Here is a 16,156-nt window from a genome sequence, read left to right as displayed (position 1 = left end):
TTCCCTAATACAGAATATGTGTTTTTCTTCCTGGAAGAGATCTACCCCCAAAACTGGTCTCATTCAGAATAAAAGCAGGAAGAAACTAGAGCTTTCCTTTTTGAACGTATTACTGTTCTTGATACCTGTTGCCTAAACTATACATCAGGCTGTTAACTTGTACAGTTCCATCTGTTTCCCCAGTGAAGAAGTTATCATTTGGGACGCTGTTAGAAGTAGTCCTCTGAGCCATGCCACACGCAGCAAACTGCTGGTGTGTTGAATTCAGAGCTTGATACAGGAAATTTTGTACTTCTCCTGCCACTTAGTGGCTGCAGCTGATGCAGCACCACATCCCTACTTACACATTTGTAAGAGAATACTTCTGCGATGTGGAACAGGTTTATGTTTCCATTCAGCTGTAGTAAAACCTGAGTAGAGACAAAGAGACATTTTTTTAAAAGTTTCCCTTACTTTGAATACTTTGAAATCTATCAGGCCCCTCACAAATTGCACTCTGCAGGATGAAAGGATGTTAAAATACTATGATCACTCATACAGGCCAGATATTTTGTGAAAGAGCAGCTTTGCTGTTATTGCTGGCAATGCACCATGCCTCCATCTCCACTATGCCCTATCTCTAGGACTCATGAGGATACACCATTTCTCACTGCTGGGGAGAACTGGAGTTCTATTTTACAGAGAGAAGCAAGCCTGTCATTGCTGTTACTGCTGCCTTGCTGTCTTCTGTAGCTTACATGGAAAAGGGAACCATTTCTGGAACAATAACCAACTACCACATGAGCCAAAGCCACTACACAAGGCCTGCCAGCTACTCTGTCCTGCTTAAATGATTGGTAGTTAACAAGGGAAGAGTATAAAACTCACACGCTAGTAAAAGATAATCCAAGAGACAAGGATGAAAGGTCACTGAAGAAGCCACTATTACAGTGGGATGAAACATTTTCAACTCATTAGAATTTAGCTGAAGCCTTTCGGGGGTAGAGGAGGGGCTTCTACTGCATAGAGTTATTTAATTTTTAATCAAGATATTAGAACTGAGTTTCAATTTGGTACTTCCAGGGTGTGACATAAATCCATTGTACGAAGGCTTCTCCACCGTGCCTCTGTGAAGCTAAGTTGATTCCGTGATCAGTATCTCCCAAGCACAAACCCAGTTCTAGTCCTTGGTACAGTCAGCCCCCGTTGACCACAGAAGGGCTCTTCTCTCTGCCCTCTGAGGCTGTAGGGAGAACAAGGCTTAAAGAACAGCAGGATAATGCTGTGCAAGAGGGTGTGACAAGTCAATGTGAGCTGAGAACATTTTGAGCAAATACTCATTCTTCCCCCAGCAGCCTACTCTCCCATGCCCACCTCAGCACTAGGTTTATCTGCAGTGCTACATATTACGTAGATATATTACATTTTATGGAATATGGAATATAATAAATAATGTAATACATATTATGTATTATGCACTTTACAAGCAAAAAAAGTCACACAGCATATGTAAAAGCAAAACCCTCTGCCTCCTGTGAAATGAAAGCCAGAGATGATTGTTCAGTGACAAAATCAAGTGCTGCAAGTGTTGCCGTTTGCTCTATGCCAGGCTGTGGAGAGGGAACAGGACTGCAGCCTCCTGTGCATCAGCGTACAGTCCCTTGTCAGCAACAGCTGGTTTGCCTGTATGTCACTAGAACATAGACAGGAGTACAGCGAAAAGGCTTGTCATAACGAGGGATTTGAAAGGTTTGGGGTTCATTCATTCCTGTCGCTGACGGGACCAAAGGAAATAGTCTGCTTTGTCTTTCACATCCTAGATTGGGTTCCAGGACAGATACAGCCAGAAAAAAGGCTGTAGTTTACTTCTGCTTTGATCACACTTAATCAGACAAGCGCTACTGGGCAACTGTGCCAGATGCTTTGAGAGGGAATTTATGCCGTAAACCGTACTGGCCTTCAAGAGGATTTAGACAGCTCTGGATCTTGCAGAATCATTTCCCCAAACTGTCATGTACTTTCAACACAATTAATGGAACCATCTTGCTAATGAACATGCAGCCGTGTTTCGAGAATGTAAATCAGCTGGCAAAACACCTGCCAAGTCAAGTGTCTTATCCTAATGTAATGGGTGACTAAATACACATTCCTATGCTGGAGATTTAAATAATCCTTTAGAGCACTGCTGAGAGTACCAGAGGCTTTGGCAGACAGAGGAAAACCTACCAAAGAGGATGAACAAGCTGCAGAGACTGGTAAAAAACATATATTTTACTCTTATTGTTGACAGATCTTTTTTTTTAATTTGAATTTTCATAATACTGTGTAAGTACTATCAGGTTCTTGTAGAATTATCTGTCCTACTCATCACAGTCCTTGAGATAAAGCTGACGGACTAATGGCTCTCCTGGCAGATGCACACCACTACTGTGGCTGGGACAATAGTGCAGAAGCCGGGTGTTAAGGAAGGTTTGGAAAGGTCACCCTGTAAGTATAGCTCACCTCTGAGCACAGAACTGTTTGGTGGCTCCTGAAGGGAGAAGCAAACCATTTTCCTTTAGCTCATGGCCACAAAAGAGCTCTGTGATACAGGACCTGATGGGGGGTGTACTCTGTAATGAGCAGGAGGAGTGTTGCATTCCGAGGCACTGTGATTAAAAAAGAAATGTGCTGTTGTAGGGAGAGGAAATCTCTCTCACTTTGGAAAACTAGAATAACTGGGAAGAGCAGAGATATCAGGTGCACAATCCTTAGCTCAGGTCTCAATAACAAGACAGGGAAGTGGTCAAGTCAAGGAAAGTGCAAGCAAAATGTACCTGCTTCTAACTGGGACAGAAGAGAGCTTGGCCTCTTCTTGCTGCAGGGTTGGAACAGTCTGGCTTCATTTCTGTCCTGGGAGAACGTCCTGTCTCAGGCTGGTATGGAAGTTATTTGCAAGAAAAGGCTTTGAGGAAAGGAAAAATCTAAGATTATTTGAATTTGTGATTTTAATGCTATTGCGAGACTAGGCAAAACTTTTCTTTGGTAGATGTCTCTGTAAGAAGAAAATGAGCAGGTAGAGCAGAAAGAGCTCCCCAGCTTTGGGTTCTCTTAAGTTCTTCTCAGGGTCAGTGGGGTCATATTCATGTAGCAAAACACAATCTAGCCTGAGGTGCCCTGCACTATCTGGCTAACAGCCAAGCCTGAGCATGGGCTCTTCATGTCACCCGCAGAGCTGTCCCACTGGGAGGGGCTGGCAAACGCCACCCTGGCCCTGGGCCACCCAGCGCATTGTGCAGGAGGTGTCAGGCTAAAGGCCATGGCCCCCCAGCAAGCTCAGAGTGGTCTTGAGACATGGGACAGTGCTCCCAGTCCAAGGACACCATCAGGGCACAGCTTGCCAGTCACAGGATCTCACATACAGATGGGGAAACCAAAGGCACAGGCACAAATTAGGTGTGAACTGACAAGGGTGGCAGGGTGACACAGAGAGAGACCAACCAACGGGGTGGTGTGGCTGCAACGAGGAAGGGATGTTCACTGATGGTGAGGTGAACATGGAGACATGATGCTGCTCACACTCGGGTGTGCTCCTCTACAGAAGCTGTAGGTCAATTTGAAGGCAGAGTCACACAGGAAGTGTCCAGGCAGTAGTGGCAAGAGTGACCCGAGTCTTAAAGACAGAGGAGAAAAGATCAGTAAAAGTGTTTAGAAAGTTTCTACACAGTGTCCCTGGCTCTCCACAGTTAGCCCCAGTGTTGTTCTGATGAGGGTCACCCATTTATACGATAACATTCAGTGCATCCTACTGCAAAGGGAAAAAAGATGCATGGCTTTTTGCTCACAAGCCTGCGAGTGAGCTCTCAGTTGCCACGCTGTGTCAGCCAGGATAGCTTGTTATACACCTGTCAGAAAGTCAAGAGACCTCACTTTTATACCAGCACCTTGATCCCATGATGCTGCATGAAGCAGCCCCATTCACCTGCCGTGCTGCCAAAGGCATAGCAGCGGTGTTAGACGGCAATATAAGCAACGAACCATACTGCTGGAGAAATGAGCTCAAGGAGACCAGAGCATGGCATAGGACCCATTGTCTGCCACATATTTCACTTATATTATAACACTGAAGATGCAGAAAATACTCTGGCTGAATACGCAATTATAGAGTGCTAAACACAAGAACATGTAGGAACAACTGTGTAATGAGAAAGTTCAGCACAGAGGCATTGAAGCAGCATAGGAAAGGCACTCTATTTTACACTAAAATATGTATCATTACCATGAAAAAGTAGAAGAAATAGCATGCCAGTCAATCAGAAATGCACTGGATAGAAATGGCCATGAGAAAATCTCCCATACCAGAGAAACTCTGTCCAATAGAGCTTAGCTAGAAATGAGGCAGAAGTCATTAAACTATGGCGATTCTTCTTGAATAATTCATCATGTGACTACAGGTTTTGTAATTAATTTAATTAATTGAAGCTATAACACCAGTCTCTACCAGTATTTACTGGTTTTGCGCTGACTTTTTGTAAGCCTACATGTTAAATATTAAACCAAAGACACTTGCAGGCCTTTGCCCCAAAGCAGTCCCAAATGTTTTGTGAATGTCAATGAATTATTAATACTGTTCTGCAGTAGAGGGAGATAGTTTAAAAATCTGGGGATTTTATTTCTGTCTTTGGCATCTCCCATTGTATGACAACATTCATAGTCTATTCTAATCTTCACTTCACACCATTCAAAGTGTGAGTGGACCAAATGTCTGTTGAGCTGTTTTATTCTGTGCAATGAAGCCATCCATTTTCTATCCGTCTTCTTCAGCTTCAGAGCAAGATCCTGATCCTGACAATATGTGCCGCTGGGATTGGAGGCACTTTCCAGTATGGTTACAACATCTCCATCATCAATGCTCCAACTTCAGTAAGTACCGCTAGTCTGAGAGCCTCCTCCTGAGACGGACACTTCCTTAGTGCCCTCAGTCTGGCTATAAACAGCAGCCTGCCGCTGAAAATATGCGGTCTGCTAATACTGAGGGTGAGAAGGGAAGGATGTGATGTTCCCTCTCTATAATGCCCATCTGAGGTACAAGACTTTGCTGTCAAGAGCCACCCTTGAGCAGGACCTAGTGTCACAAGAATTTATTCAAAAGCTTTGTTTCAACTGCTTTAGCAAATCTAATTCTAAAATTTTCCAACCCGCATCCTTTGAAATTGACTATTTCCCTTAATTCCAAAGTTGGACCCATGAAATACAGTTTTAAATTATCCAAGATAGCTACATACAGATCCCAACCAAGTACAACTTTTCAACAGCTATGGTTTTACACTCTGAACCCTGACATCTAAGAACCAGAGGCCATTTTCAACCAAAGGTTTGGAGGCACAAACACAGAATAAACAGATATATTAATAAGGAAGCCTTTACATTTCTCAGTGTCCTTCATCTCTATGTCATGGTTATGCAGCACTGTCCCTCCCTCTCAGTATATCCAGACGTTCATGAACAAAACCTGGCTGGAGCGCACTGGTGTTCCCCTTGAGAGCAACGTGATACTGCTGCTGTGGTCTTTCACTGTCTCTGCGTACCCTCTGGGAGGACTTACTGGGGCTGTTGTTGCTGGTCCCATGGCCATCGTGTTGGGAAGGTAAGAGGATGCTGGATTTTAATTTAAGCTTTGCAGCTTCCATTAGTCCTAGAGGAATTATGAGCCCTACAGGACACCACCTACCGTAGTTAAAAATCATGAAAACATGTTTTCTATCACAGATCAGTCTGCCATTAACATTCTGAGCTGGCAGGGAGAAACTACCTGATATGGCAGTATTTCATGTCTCAAAACCCAACGGGGAACAGTTCTTTTCCCCACATTACCTTCTCATCATATTCTGACCCAGCTGAAGTGCTACAAGGATTTCGGCTCAACTCCGTATCACAGTAACCACCTACATAATCACCATCATTTCTGTGCCCAGTTTTCTGCCATCCTTTTAAATAGGAAATCATGAAGGAACAGACCAAGGATTTTTCTTCCAAATGAACTGTGGGAATTTGTAGGAATGACACTGGAAAAACAGAAGGTGCCTGCAAAGAGCAGTTGCATCCCAGGTCCTCATGTCTCACAGGCTGTGTATCCACCTTTCTGACTGAATCATTTCAGGAGATATTTGTTAAATCTTCACAGTTGCTTTATTTCCCTGTGCTTGAGCCTCTGAAAAATATCTGTCTCTCCTCACCTATCTTTCATGCACAGCTCTGTCCTCAGTTCTCTTCAGAAAAAAAACAGTGTTACTAACATAAATTAATAGGAAGTTAGATTTTGCTTCCCTCTCTCTTGACCCCAAAATATTCCTCTATGTGCTATCGCTTTGGTTTGTTCCTCTTATATGATGAAGCAGGCACCATTATGGTTTGGGGTGGGGCTGGAGAATTGTCTCCCATGGCATGTGAACATCTGGAAAGGATATGGCTTCCTTATCCAATCAAAAGTTTTGAGATTTCGCCTTGTACTGCTTTGGACTAAAATCATATCCCATCTTGAATAAGAGGAAAAAAGACTGACTTCTGAAGAGTAGGTAGGGCAGTGAGTTGGGACTAGAGATCATTACTGGCTATTATGGGTCAATAGAACTCTCTTTTTTTTTCCTGGTTTTGGGCAGAAATTCCTCCTGGAACACATGAAAACTTTCTGACAAAAGTTTCATGAGGATCATACTATTACATGAAAAATGCCTGTTTCGACATTAGCATTTTCAGCCCAAAACACACATGATTCACTGAAGGAATACTCCTCTCCACTCAAATGGGAAACTGTGTGTGAGTGCAAGAGCCAGGCATCTGCGTGAGAACCTCATGGTGCCTTCAGTGTGTAAAGCCAGCACTGCAGGGACACCCTGTGGTCATGCTGGTAGTTGGAGATGACCCTAATTGTATCAGTCCTGCAGATTACCTGTCAATGCTGATTCCTGTTTTCATAACAATATACCAAAACTGCTGATCTGGCATCTGCACACGGACACCTCGTGTAAGGCTCTGAGTAACCAGGATGTTCTGTGGTGGAGCTGAGCAGCCCACCTTGAGCTTCCAGGCATGGCAGGTTGGATCTGCCATGTGAAGTGTTTTATCTGATAACTAAACCTGACACACATGTGCTCACAACCGTGTCTTTTCTCTCTGAAGGAAGATGTCCCTGCTGCTGAACAACGTCTTTGTGATCATAGCGGCAATCTTGTCGGGATTCAGCCGAATGGCAAAATCCTTTGAAATGATTATGCTCAGCAGATTTTTTACTGGCATGAATGCAGGTACGGCAACATGAGAAACACAACAAACATGGTAACAAGTATCAGTTAGAAATAGAAGATATTTAAATAGGAATGATCCAAGACATTAAAGCAATTAATCGTTTAGTCTGACCACACACATGTACATGAATGAGGAAGTTTATATACAGATCTTATATTTTGCTTCTAAGGACTTTTTTTTTAAAGCATACACAGGTGGGTTTTTTTGTCTAATACACACGTGAGTATCTGTGTGCACTCTGCACACAGGGAGGAGAGCCCAGGGAGAAACTGAGCTGAAAATCAATCCCTATCTGCTTGTAAGAATGTTATCAGTCGCTTGCCAGCGTGGGCACCGACATTAAAGCTTTTATAGAAGTTCATCCAAAGAAATAATGATTGATACAAGTGACTTAAAATATGATCTTCCCCCTTAAAATGGGGGGCTAGAGGGAAGCATCACTTATAACCTTGGATTTGGTGCTGAAAAGACCATAGGACTGGCAGGTTTCAGTTTCATTATCCACTACTACTTATGAGTATGGAAATTTATGTTTAGTAGCTTATACAATGAATAAGAGTGAAACTGAAGGTTTGGGTAAATAATAAGCACTGGTAAGATCAGTCATGACATGGTCTGCAACAGAAGAGTCCAGCTGGCAACCTCAAGAGGTGGCTGACTGCATTTGTCCTCGTCTCCTCTGTCTGCAAGCTGAGGTCAGCATTTGTCTGCCTTGCCCAGGTGTAAGCATGAACATTCAGCCCATGTATCTGGCGGAAAGTGCCCCAAAGAAGCTCAGAGGAGCTGTGGCCTTGACCTCTGCATCATTTACAGCCCTGGGGTTGGTGCTGGGGCAGGTTGTTGGACTCAGGTAATGTAGAGCAAGAAGCCCAGTTTATACTTATTAAATCTTTCTTCTTTTTTTTCTTTTTTTTTTTTTCTTTTCTTTACTACCCCTCTCCTTTCTTTTCCAGTGCCCACATGCAGCAGAAGATGCTGGGCTCTTGCCAGGTTGTAAAATGTACTGTACAAATTATATTTGTTTGTTTCTTTGTTTGTTTTTTTCTCTAGGGAGCTACTAGGAGGGGAGGAGAGCTGGCCATTCCTCTTAGCTAGCAATGTGGTGCCTGCCCTGATCCAGCTTACGGCTCTGCCTTGGTTCCCTGAAAGTCCCAGATACCTCTTGATTGACCGTGGAGATAAAGAATCCTGCATCTCCGGTGAGTTTAGGGTGACTGTCAGCCTCTCACCGAGCATGTGAGATCTACTGACTGGGTAGATAAACAGTGAAAAGGTTGATTAAAGCATAACAAAACATACAGTCCAGTGTGTTCAGTCCAAAGCAGATTGAAATGTAGACTTCTTTCCAACACAAGTATTCTGTTTGGTGACATTTCCAGCCTCCTTAGATGAACATAAAAGCTTTAAGCCCAATACCATGGCTATGTCACTAGTCCCGTGGATAATGTTTTTCTAAACCAGAGGACCAGATTTGGTCTGTACAAAATACGTGGTGCCATCGATGTTTGTAATTCCATTAGCTGCTGCACCCTTAATCAGTGCAGTGCCCAGGTGGTGGCTGGGTATGCATTTGTATGAACAACCACAGTAATTCTGAACACAGATGAATGTACGCTTTTTTGCATCCCGTTTTTGTGCACAGACTTGAGCCTCAAACTTTTGAGAATGATGCCACAAATTTTACATGTAGGAAGTGTCATACAAAGTTCCAAATATGATCACTTCCTCCTTCCAAACTAAAGAAAGTTCTATGAACATAAATATTTTTGCTCTGTTAAGGTAATTGAAAGACATCTTCCCACAAAAGACTTTTTTGCTACAATGGTAGGGTCAAAAGGTGGGACTTGTGTTCACAATGGCAAATATGTTTTGTAACTATGAAGTGAAATAAATGCTGGCTGAAGATCTCATGACCAAATCTGAAGCCAATTCATATTAAGAGATTTGCTTAGATTTGTAGCGTACAAATCCCCGTATACAGAGCGACTGGAATTAGTTTCCAGGAAACACGTTCTGTGTACCAAGAACATCTTAATTGCCTGCCTTTCCCAGAGAAGTCGCTTGAGATCTGAGTCAGAAGCATGGCTACTTGTGGTTTAACCCCAGCTGGTAACTGAGCACCATGCAGCCGCTCTCGCTCCCCTCTCCCTCAGTGAGTTGGGAAAGAGAATGGAAAAAAACTTGTGCGTTGAGATAAAATTTAATAGGATAACAAAGGAAGATGATGATGATGATGATGATGATGATGTGATGCACAAATGCAATTGGTCATCACCTGCAGAAAAAAACCCCAATGCCCAGTCTGTTTCCGAGCAGCAATCCCCCGTCCCAGCTCGCTTCCCCAGTTCTATCTGGAGCATGATGTTCTATGGCAGGGAATATCCCTTTGGCCAGTGCAGGTCAGCTGCCCTGGCTGTGCTCTCCCAGCTTCTTCTGCACCTGGCAGGGCCTGGGAAGCTGAAAAGTCCTTGACTTAGTGTAAAGACTACAATTACCTAGCAATGACTAAAAACATCAATGTGTTATCAACATTATTCTCATCCTAAATCCAAAACACAGCACTATACCAACTACTAGAAAGAAAATTAACTCTATCTCAGCCAAAACCAGGACACTGCTGAAATGGCACTGGTTGGAAGTATTCTCTTGTCAAACAATGCTGAGGGATTTGCACTACCCTTCCCCCAAATCCTTCAAGTGGCTGCACCACAACTGGCCATCTCTGTGAAGGTAACACCATGATCACGAACTCTGTCCTACCGCTTTCTGCAGCCATCGCTTGCTGCTCGATCCTTCACCCTGCAGAGCAGGCAAACCAAAGGTAAAGTTCGGGGATAAGAGGTTCCCTTGTCCTTGCAGCACTGCAGAAGCTCAGAGGCAACAGTGACCTGAGTGCAGAGCTGGAAGAGATGCTGGCTGAACAGGCTGCCGTTAAAGGTCAGAGAGCGAAGAATCCATGGGAGCTCTTCCAAAATCCAGCTTTGAGGTGGCAGCTGATGAGTATCGTTGTGCTGAGCAGTGCCATGCAGCTCTGCGGGAATGATTCGGTAAGCGGCCTGGCAGCCACAGCAATCAGTGGCAGCGCTGTATCACGAGACATGGGTGCAGGCTCTTGGGTTTAACATTCCTGCTGCAGGAGAAGAACGAATAGTTGTCTGCTCTGCCTGTGCAGATCATCAAACCTCAGATGCTTGGTTCCCAAAGTACACCTGTGCATTATGGCAAGATTCAGAAGGACACTGTCATATGACAGCACATTAGGCATTCCCTGTGTGGTCCTTCGGGAAAAACAATGGGATGTATTTTCAGACCTTTTCCCTTACTGCTTTCTCCTCTCTTCTCTCCCCAGATGTATTTTTATGCAGCTTATGTGTTCCAAGAGGCTGGAATTCCTCAAGACAAAATCCCCTATGTTGTAATCGGCACGGGGAGCTGTGAACTGATCACGTCTGTCACTTGTGTGAGACTTAATGCACTCTGCTGACATGCAGACTCTTTGACAGTGAGGAGGCTGTTAATTACAAATTTTGGATTTATGTTGCTTTTCATGCCAAGGAAGCCCTTTCTGCACAGCAGCCAGGCAGTCTCTCAGCACTCAGGTCCAGACAGGTTAATGCAAAAGTATGTTGTCAGACACTGCATCGTCATTAGTCTGAAATCTCTAAAAAGTTTAACTCTCCTGCTTCGTGTCAGTACGGATAGTGGCAGAGTTTAGGCAGCAGCTGGGACATTCTCATCTCCCCAGAACACCCTTCTTGCCTGACTCCTGCCAGCAGACTCTTTCCTTTTACTTTTCTTTTTCTTGCTAAGAAGTGGACAACATCCTTAAAGCAGTTGTAGAGCAAACTAGGCATGGAGTATTGAAATGGGAAGAGGGAGCAGGCGGGAAATATAAACATAAGTTAAATATCTTGCTTTGTTTCACTGTGTTATGTTGTGCAGAACATGATTATAGACTACGCCGGTCGGAGGCCACTGCTCCTAGGGGGATATATCTTCATGGCAGGATGGGCCATTGTCTTCATGGTCGCTCTGAGCCAGCAGGTAACAAATTTTACTTCATTATTTAAGTGGAATGGAGTTGGGCTTTGCCTTTTATATGACTGGGGTGTTTAGTAGTGGCAAATAAGTGTAAGTGCCCTCACTGGTTTTCCGTTGGTCTCTGTGGCTGTAGACTCAGATTAGCTGGATGCCTTATCTCAGCATGGCCTGCATTTTCGCCTATATCCTGAGCTTTGGAATCGGACCAGGTCAGTTCCCTCAGTGTTTTCACTGAAACTTTTGGGTACTACAGGGGCTTGGAGATGTGTGCAATCAGCTTATGGAAACTCTCAGACCTTCTTTAGTCACAGCACACTCAAAAGAACGAGGCAATTTCTGCCAGCAGTTTTCAGCTGTTTCACAGGGGCTTGCATGCCCCTGGTAAGTCAGTGCTGTGCAGCAACAGTCTGTGCCAATCTTTGTGTTCTTTCTCCTTACAGCCAACTTGTGATGGCACTTGGAGGTGATTCTTGTCTTAAATGGACAACAAGGTTTTGATTTGCTGCCCAGTCCATTAGGGCTGTAGACCAGCATTTCTAATGCCTCACTTTAACCCTAGAGATTGATGGCTGCATCATCTCATTACTTACTTGCAGATACCTGGAAGCACAATTTCCACATGCATTTGTTAGCCTACTAACATGCATTTTCTTGGCAGAATCCATCAGTTTCTGTGGTTGTGGGGGCAGTACACGGGCTGCATGTGTGCAGATGTTTGCATGGTGTGTAAGTAGATGTGCAACTCTGTTTGCTTACATGAGTTTGAAGGAAGGCAGGTAAGAAAAGAACCAAGCTGCCAGTGTCACATGCCACATGAGTTGGCAGTAATTTCTTGTCCCAGTCCCTATGGTGTCTTAGGGTTGAATTAATTATAAGCCATTCTCATAGATGGGTCCTGGTGAGAATGATGTGGATTACAAAACCTTTCCTGGCAGTTCATTCTAACATGAGAGAGTTTGAATAAATAGCCAGTCCTTAATGTTTAACTTAAAAATTCCCCACTGCAGTTAATCGCTATTACCACTTGTTCTGGCATTGTTGACTAGTGACAATAATTTACTGAATAATAATTTACTGTTCTCATATACTTCATATTGGATTTGCTTCTTAGTATATGTCCTCTCATTTTTAATATAATGTCAACAGTATTACTAACTTTCTTGCCATTTCTTTTTCCAGCTGGTGTAACAGGAGTTCTGCCCACAGAGGTTTTTGATCAAATGTCCCGGCCAGCTGCTTATATGATCTGTGGCTCTCTCCTCTGGTTCAACCTGTTTCTGGTCGGAACAGCCTTTCCATTCATTGTGGTGGGTTCCCAAGGTGAAGAAATCACCTGCAGCTCTTTAGTGTCTTGTACAAAAAAGAGGCTCTGATAGTGACCAGGAAAAGAGACAGGACCTGGAATATTGCAAGCTGCAGACACAAAGCAAGATAGCACTGCCATGAAAAGTATCTTTATGGGGAAAATCAGAACTCCTCTAAAACAAATTTCCTCCATGTTCCCTACAGTGATTTCTGATGTGAGGCTGGAAGCAGATTGATTTGGGGCATGGATGACCAGTATTCCTCCTCTGTCCCCAGCTGAGAACAGCTGGGAATAGAGATGTGATGTAAATCCCCTTGACCAGACCCTGGCACCATTCCCTAAGGTGATTCCTGAAGCAAAAGGGAGCAGAACTCCACAATATCCAATCCTGTCTTATTTCCGACTGTGGGTCCCCATTCTATACAATTATATATAGAAAGACAGACAGAAAAAGACATTTTGAGATACTCTTCTTGCTATGTCAAATCTCCCAAACTATGCTGGGGAGCTGTTGCATCCAGGCATGTGAGGCCCTCACCAGGGTGCACAGAAATACTCCCTGGGTGAAGTTAGTCCATGCAGGAACAGGGATTAGTGGCCTATTTGTTATTGTACAGAATATCGCCAACACTGTCTTGTTTTTTTCCTCCTCCTTAGAAAAGTCTAGCACATTTCTGCTATGTCCCATTCCTTGTGGTCTGCATCTGCACTGCACTCTATGTTGGATTTTTCCTGCCTGAGACAAAGGGAAAGTCCTTCCTGGAAATCTCGGAGGAGTTCAAGAGAAGGAACTTCAAAGCTCAGACCCATGGGGTTTTTTATAAAGGCCCTGAAGAGATCAAATCCACCATGTTGTAGCGGAAGAAAGGAGGATGGTATCCCGGGCAAATTCAGCAGTGGATATGTTCTCTTGCAGGGACACCAAGAGAGAAGTAGAGTTAGGGACAATATATTATTCTTAGGTTCTTAGGTTCACCTCGAAAAGATATACTTGAACTGATAAATCCCAACAGAAGTTTAATGATCTGTTTTCAGTTTTTAGTGCTAAGTAACACATACATATTTTAGAATCCATATTAAAGAGTGGCAGAATGCCTTATTCTCTTATCATCAAACAACAACGTGCAATGCTTTAGCAAATTTCTTCTGAATTTCTATATTTCTCCTCCATCCAAACAACAGCTTCCATCTCAGAAGCCTTTCTTTCCTTACCCCTGAATCTAGGCTCTCTAACACAGAAATTAATACGATTAAGTTCTGTTTTCAGACACCAGATGAAATTCTCAGTACCTTGTCTTGGTGCTCCCGTTGTTTCTGTTATTAAGTGATTTCAAATAGACCCCTACTTGTTGAGCAATAGTGAGCAGTTAATTATTTTCAGCTATAAAAACATGTGACAGATGGATTAGGAAGAAAGCTTCTAGTGCTTGCTAAAAGTGGCTTATTATACAACTGACTTTTGGGCGTTGTTTTGCAGACTATTTATTCTGGACTGGTTTTCTTCATGGCTTGTTTGTTGTCTTCCAGTCCTATGTTGTAAAGCACAAGTAATTCTCTAGCCCAGTTTGTGCTGCTCTCATGGACACTGCTGGTGCATCTTGTAGGGTTTTACACCTGTGCTCTGCTCAGGTTAGACTGTGGTGAGGAGCTCTTATGGCAGCAGATTATTTTGGATGTGGAGAGTTAAATCACAGCAGAACATTCTCTGCAGCATGTTCTTCTTGTCTCCATAGAGCATACTGGAAAAGACCCAGATGTGATACTGATTCTTTTTAGCTAACCTGGAACAAAACAGGGCAACATTCCTCATTTAATATTGCCTTCACACAGGTATTGGGTTGACTGGTGAAGTTTCCTCTAGTTTCTTCTCAAAATCATAATTAAGCCATCTCTTTTCTTTCCCTTTGTTTGTATGAACGTCACAGCACTGCTGATGGTTGCAGCAAAGAAGATAAATTTTCAAAATAAGTAGTTGAAGTTTCTTTCAGTATGTTTTTTAACTACTTTTTTTTTAAAAATACAGCATTTTTGAATGACAAGACTGTAAACATTTTTGGAGTGTATTACTGTCATGCTGGGCATGAGTGGAGCAGCAGATCTATCTCTCAGAAGAGGAGTCTGTGCAAGAATTACCTTTTACTACCTAAGGTTTATAACATAGGAAAAATAAAACTAAATTTTTGCTCATTTGTGGTTGCTGCTATTTTAGAAGTCATATGTATACAGACATGGGCAAGACCAGGTGTCTCTGGTCTTGGACAACGCTGAGAATTTGAAATACACAGTATTTTGAGACGAGACAACCAAGAGCAGGACTCCATGCATCTGGGAACTGCAGAGATACTTTTAATTCCTGTAGTTTGGAGAGAGCAGTGAGGGGCAGATGGAAAGAGTAGAAGACACAGGCAAAGCAAGCAGTGCTGATACCATAAAGATGGTATCAAAATATTCAGTTATTCCTTTGGTGAGGATCAGAGAAAGGACAGGAGACAGAAGTGAAGCAAAAACAAGGCAGTAGAGAAGGTGCAGGCTAGGGAGCAGGGGATGGACTGAAGATACTGCCTGAGCAGAGGGAGGGGCCTGGCACACACTGCTGGGACATACAGGTCAGAGAAGAGTTGGTTAAAACCGGGAGAAGTCCTCCAATGTCCAGAGGTCCTCAGCTTGGCCACCTTCGTGGTTACTCCCATGAGTCAGCATTGTTGTGCCTTTCCCCAGAGCCCCGGAAGGATGGAGGCCGTCTGCGCCTAACAGCATGAAACCCGCCTGTTCAGAAATGATACACATTTACTTGACTTCCTGAGTTTCAGAGGCAGTCCTGTGAGTACATGTGTCAGAAAACACTAATTCTAACTTCCAGCATTTTTTCTGATTTTGGCCTGAAATCAGGTATCTTTAGACTGAATAAGCAAAGACAAACAGTGGTTACATTTTAATTGGTCTAATAGGTTACATTTTAATTGAAGCATTTAACAAGTTGGTTAATTGTTACTGAATTAAAACACCTTCAACTGAAAAAAAAAAGTGACACCGGTTCAGGTCGATTTTCTTATCATGTGACGTGTTAGGCAAAAAGACATCTTGAAAAGTAATCCTCAGAGACTCATAGTTCATATTATTGTTTACAAATGAAATCACTGTGCACTGTTGGATTGATTAATAACCATCAACACCAGAGAAAAATAGTTACTGCTGCTGTCCTCAAACAATGCCTCTCTGCACAAGCCACCTCTCACTTCTGATCCAGATGGGGTTGGGATTCTTCCAGACACCGAAGACACGCAGCATCCTAGCCTGGGGAACCACCAAGTGCAGCCACTCACCAGAAGGAATTTCCCCCTATGCTATTTGAATAACTTGTAAAAGCCTTTTAACAGAACAATCTTGGAGACTGCTAGATAAAGAAGCCCTTTGAGAATTATGGATAAATTAAAGATGTAATTTATTTTACAGTCAGGATGTAAAGCTGACATTCAACTTTCTTAGCATCTACCATATATTACAGGGACACAGACTTGAACTTTCAGGCAATGACCATTAGTCTTA

At 43.2% G+C, this 16,156-nt stretch overlaps 1 protein-coding gene across 3 annotated transcripts; it reads left to right on the top strand.

The window, feature by feature from the left end:
* Window positions 1-2,179: 2,179 nt before the first annotated feature.
* On the top strand, window positions 2,180-14,797 carry LOC129213652 (solute carrier family 2, facilitated glucose transporter member 11-like). 3 transcript variants are annotated; one of them, XR_008579487.1, is made up of 13 exons: window positions 2,180-2,234; window positions 4,783-4,881; window positions 5,445-5,605; window positions 7,138-7,262; window positions 7,984-8,113; window positions 8,314-8,462; window positions 10,123-10,310; window positions 10,613-10,723; window positions 11,206-11,307; window positions 11,438-11,513; window positions 12,484-12,611; window positions 12,814-12,953; window positions 13,268-13,353. XR_008579487.1 is itself a non-coding variant. In XM_054844131.1 (12 exons), exons 1-12 carry the CDS (start codon window positions 2,214-2,216, stop codon window positions 13,466-13,468), a joined length of 1,491 nt encoding a protein of 496 aa, XP_054700106.1. In that variant the 5' UTR covers window positions 2,180-2,213; the 3' UTR covers window positions 13,469-14,797. The 3 variants fall into 3 exon arrangements, 2 of the variants coding, with proteins under 2 accessions (XP_054700106.1, XP_054700107.1); XM_054844131.1 differs by lacking the exon at window positions 12,814-12,953 and having other exon boundaries at window positions 13,268-14,797; XM_054844132.1 differs by lacking the exons at window positions 10,613-10,723; window positions 12,814-12,953 and having other exon boundaries at window positions 13,268-14,797.
* The last annotated feature ends 1,359 nt before the right edge of the window (window positions 14,798-16,156 follow it).

This window comes from Grus americana, chromosome 16 (genome assembly GCF_028858705.1).
Source record: "Grus americana isolate bGruAme1 chromosome 16, bGruAme1.mat, whole genome shotgun sequence".
NCBI classification, from domain to species: domain Eukaryota; kingdom Metazoa; phylum Chordata; class Aves; order Gruiformes; family Gruidae; genus Grus; species Grus americana.
This window is presented reverse-complemented; position numbering and strand designations above follow the sequence as displayed.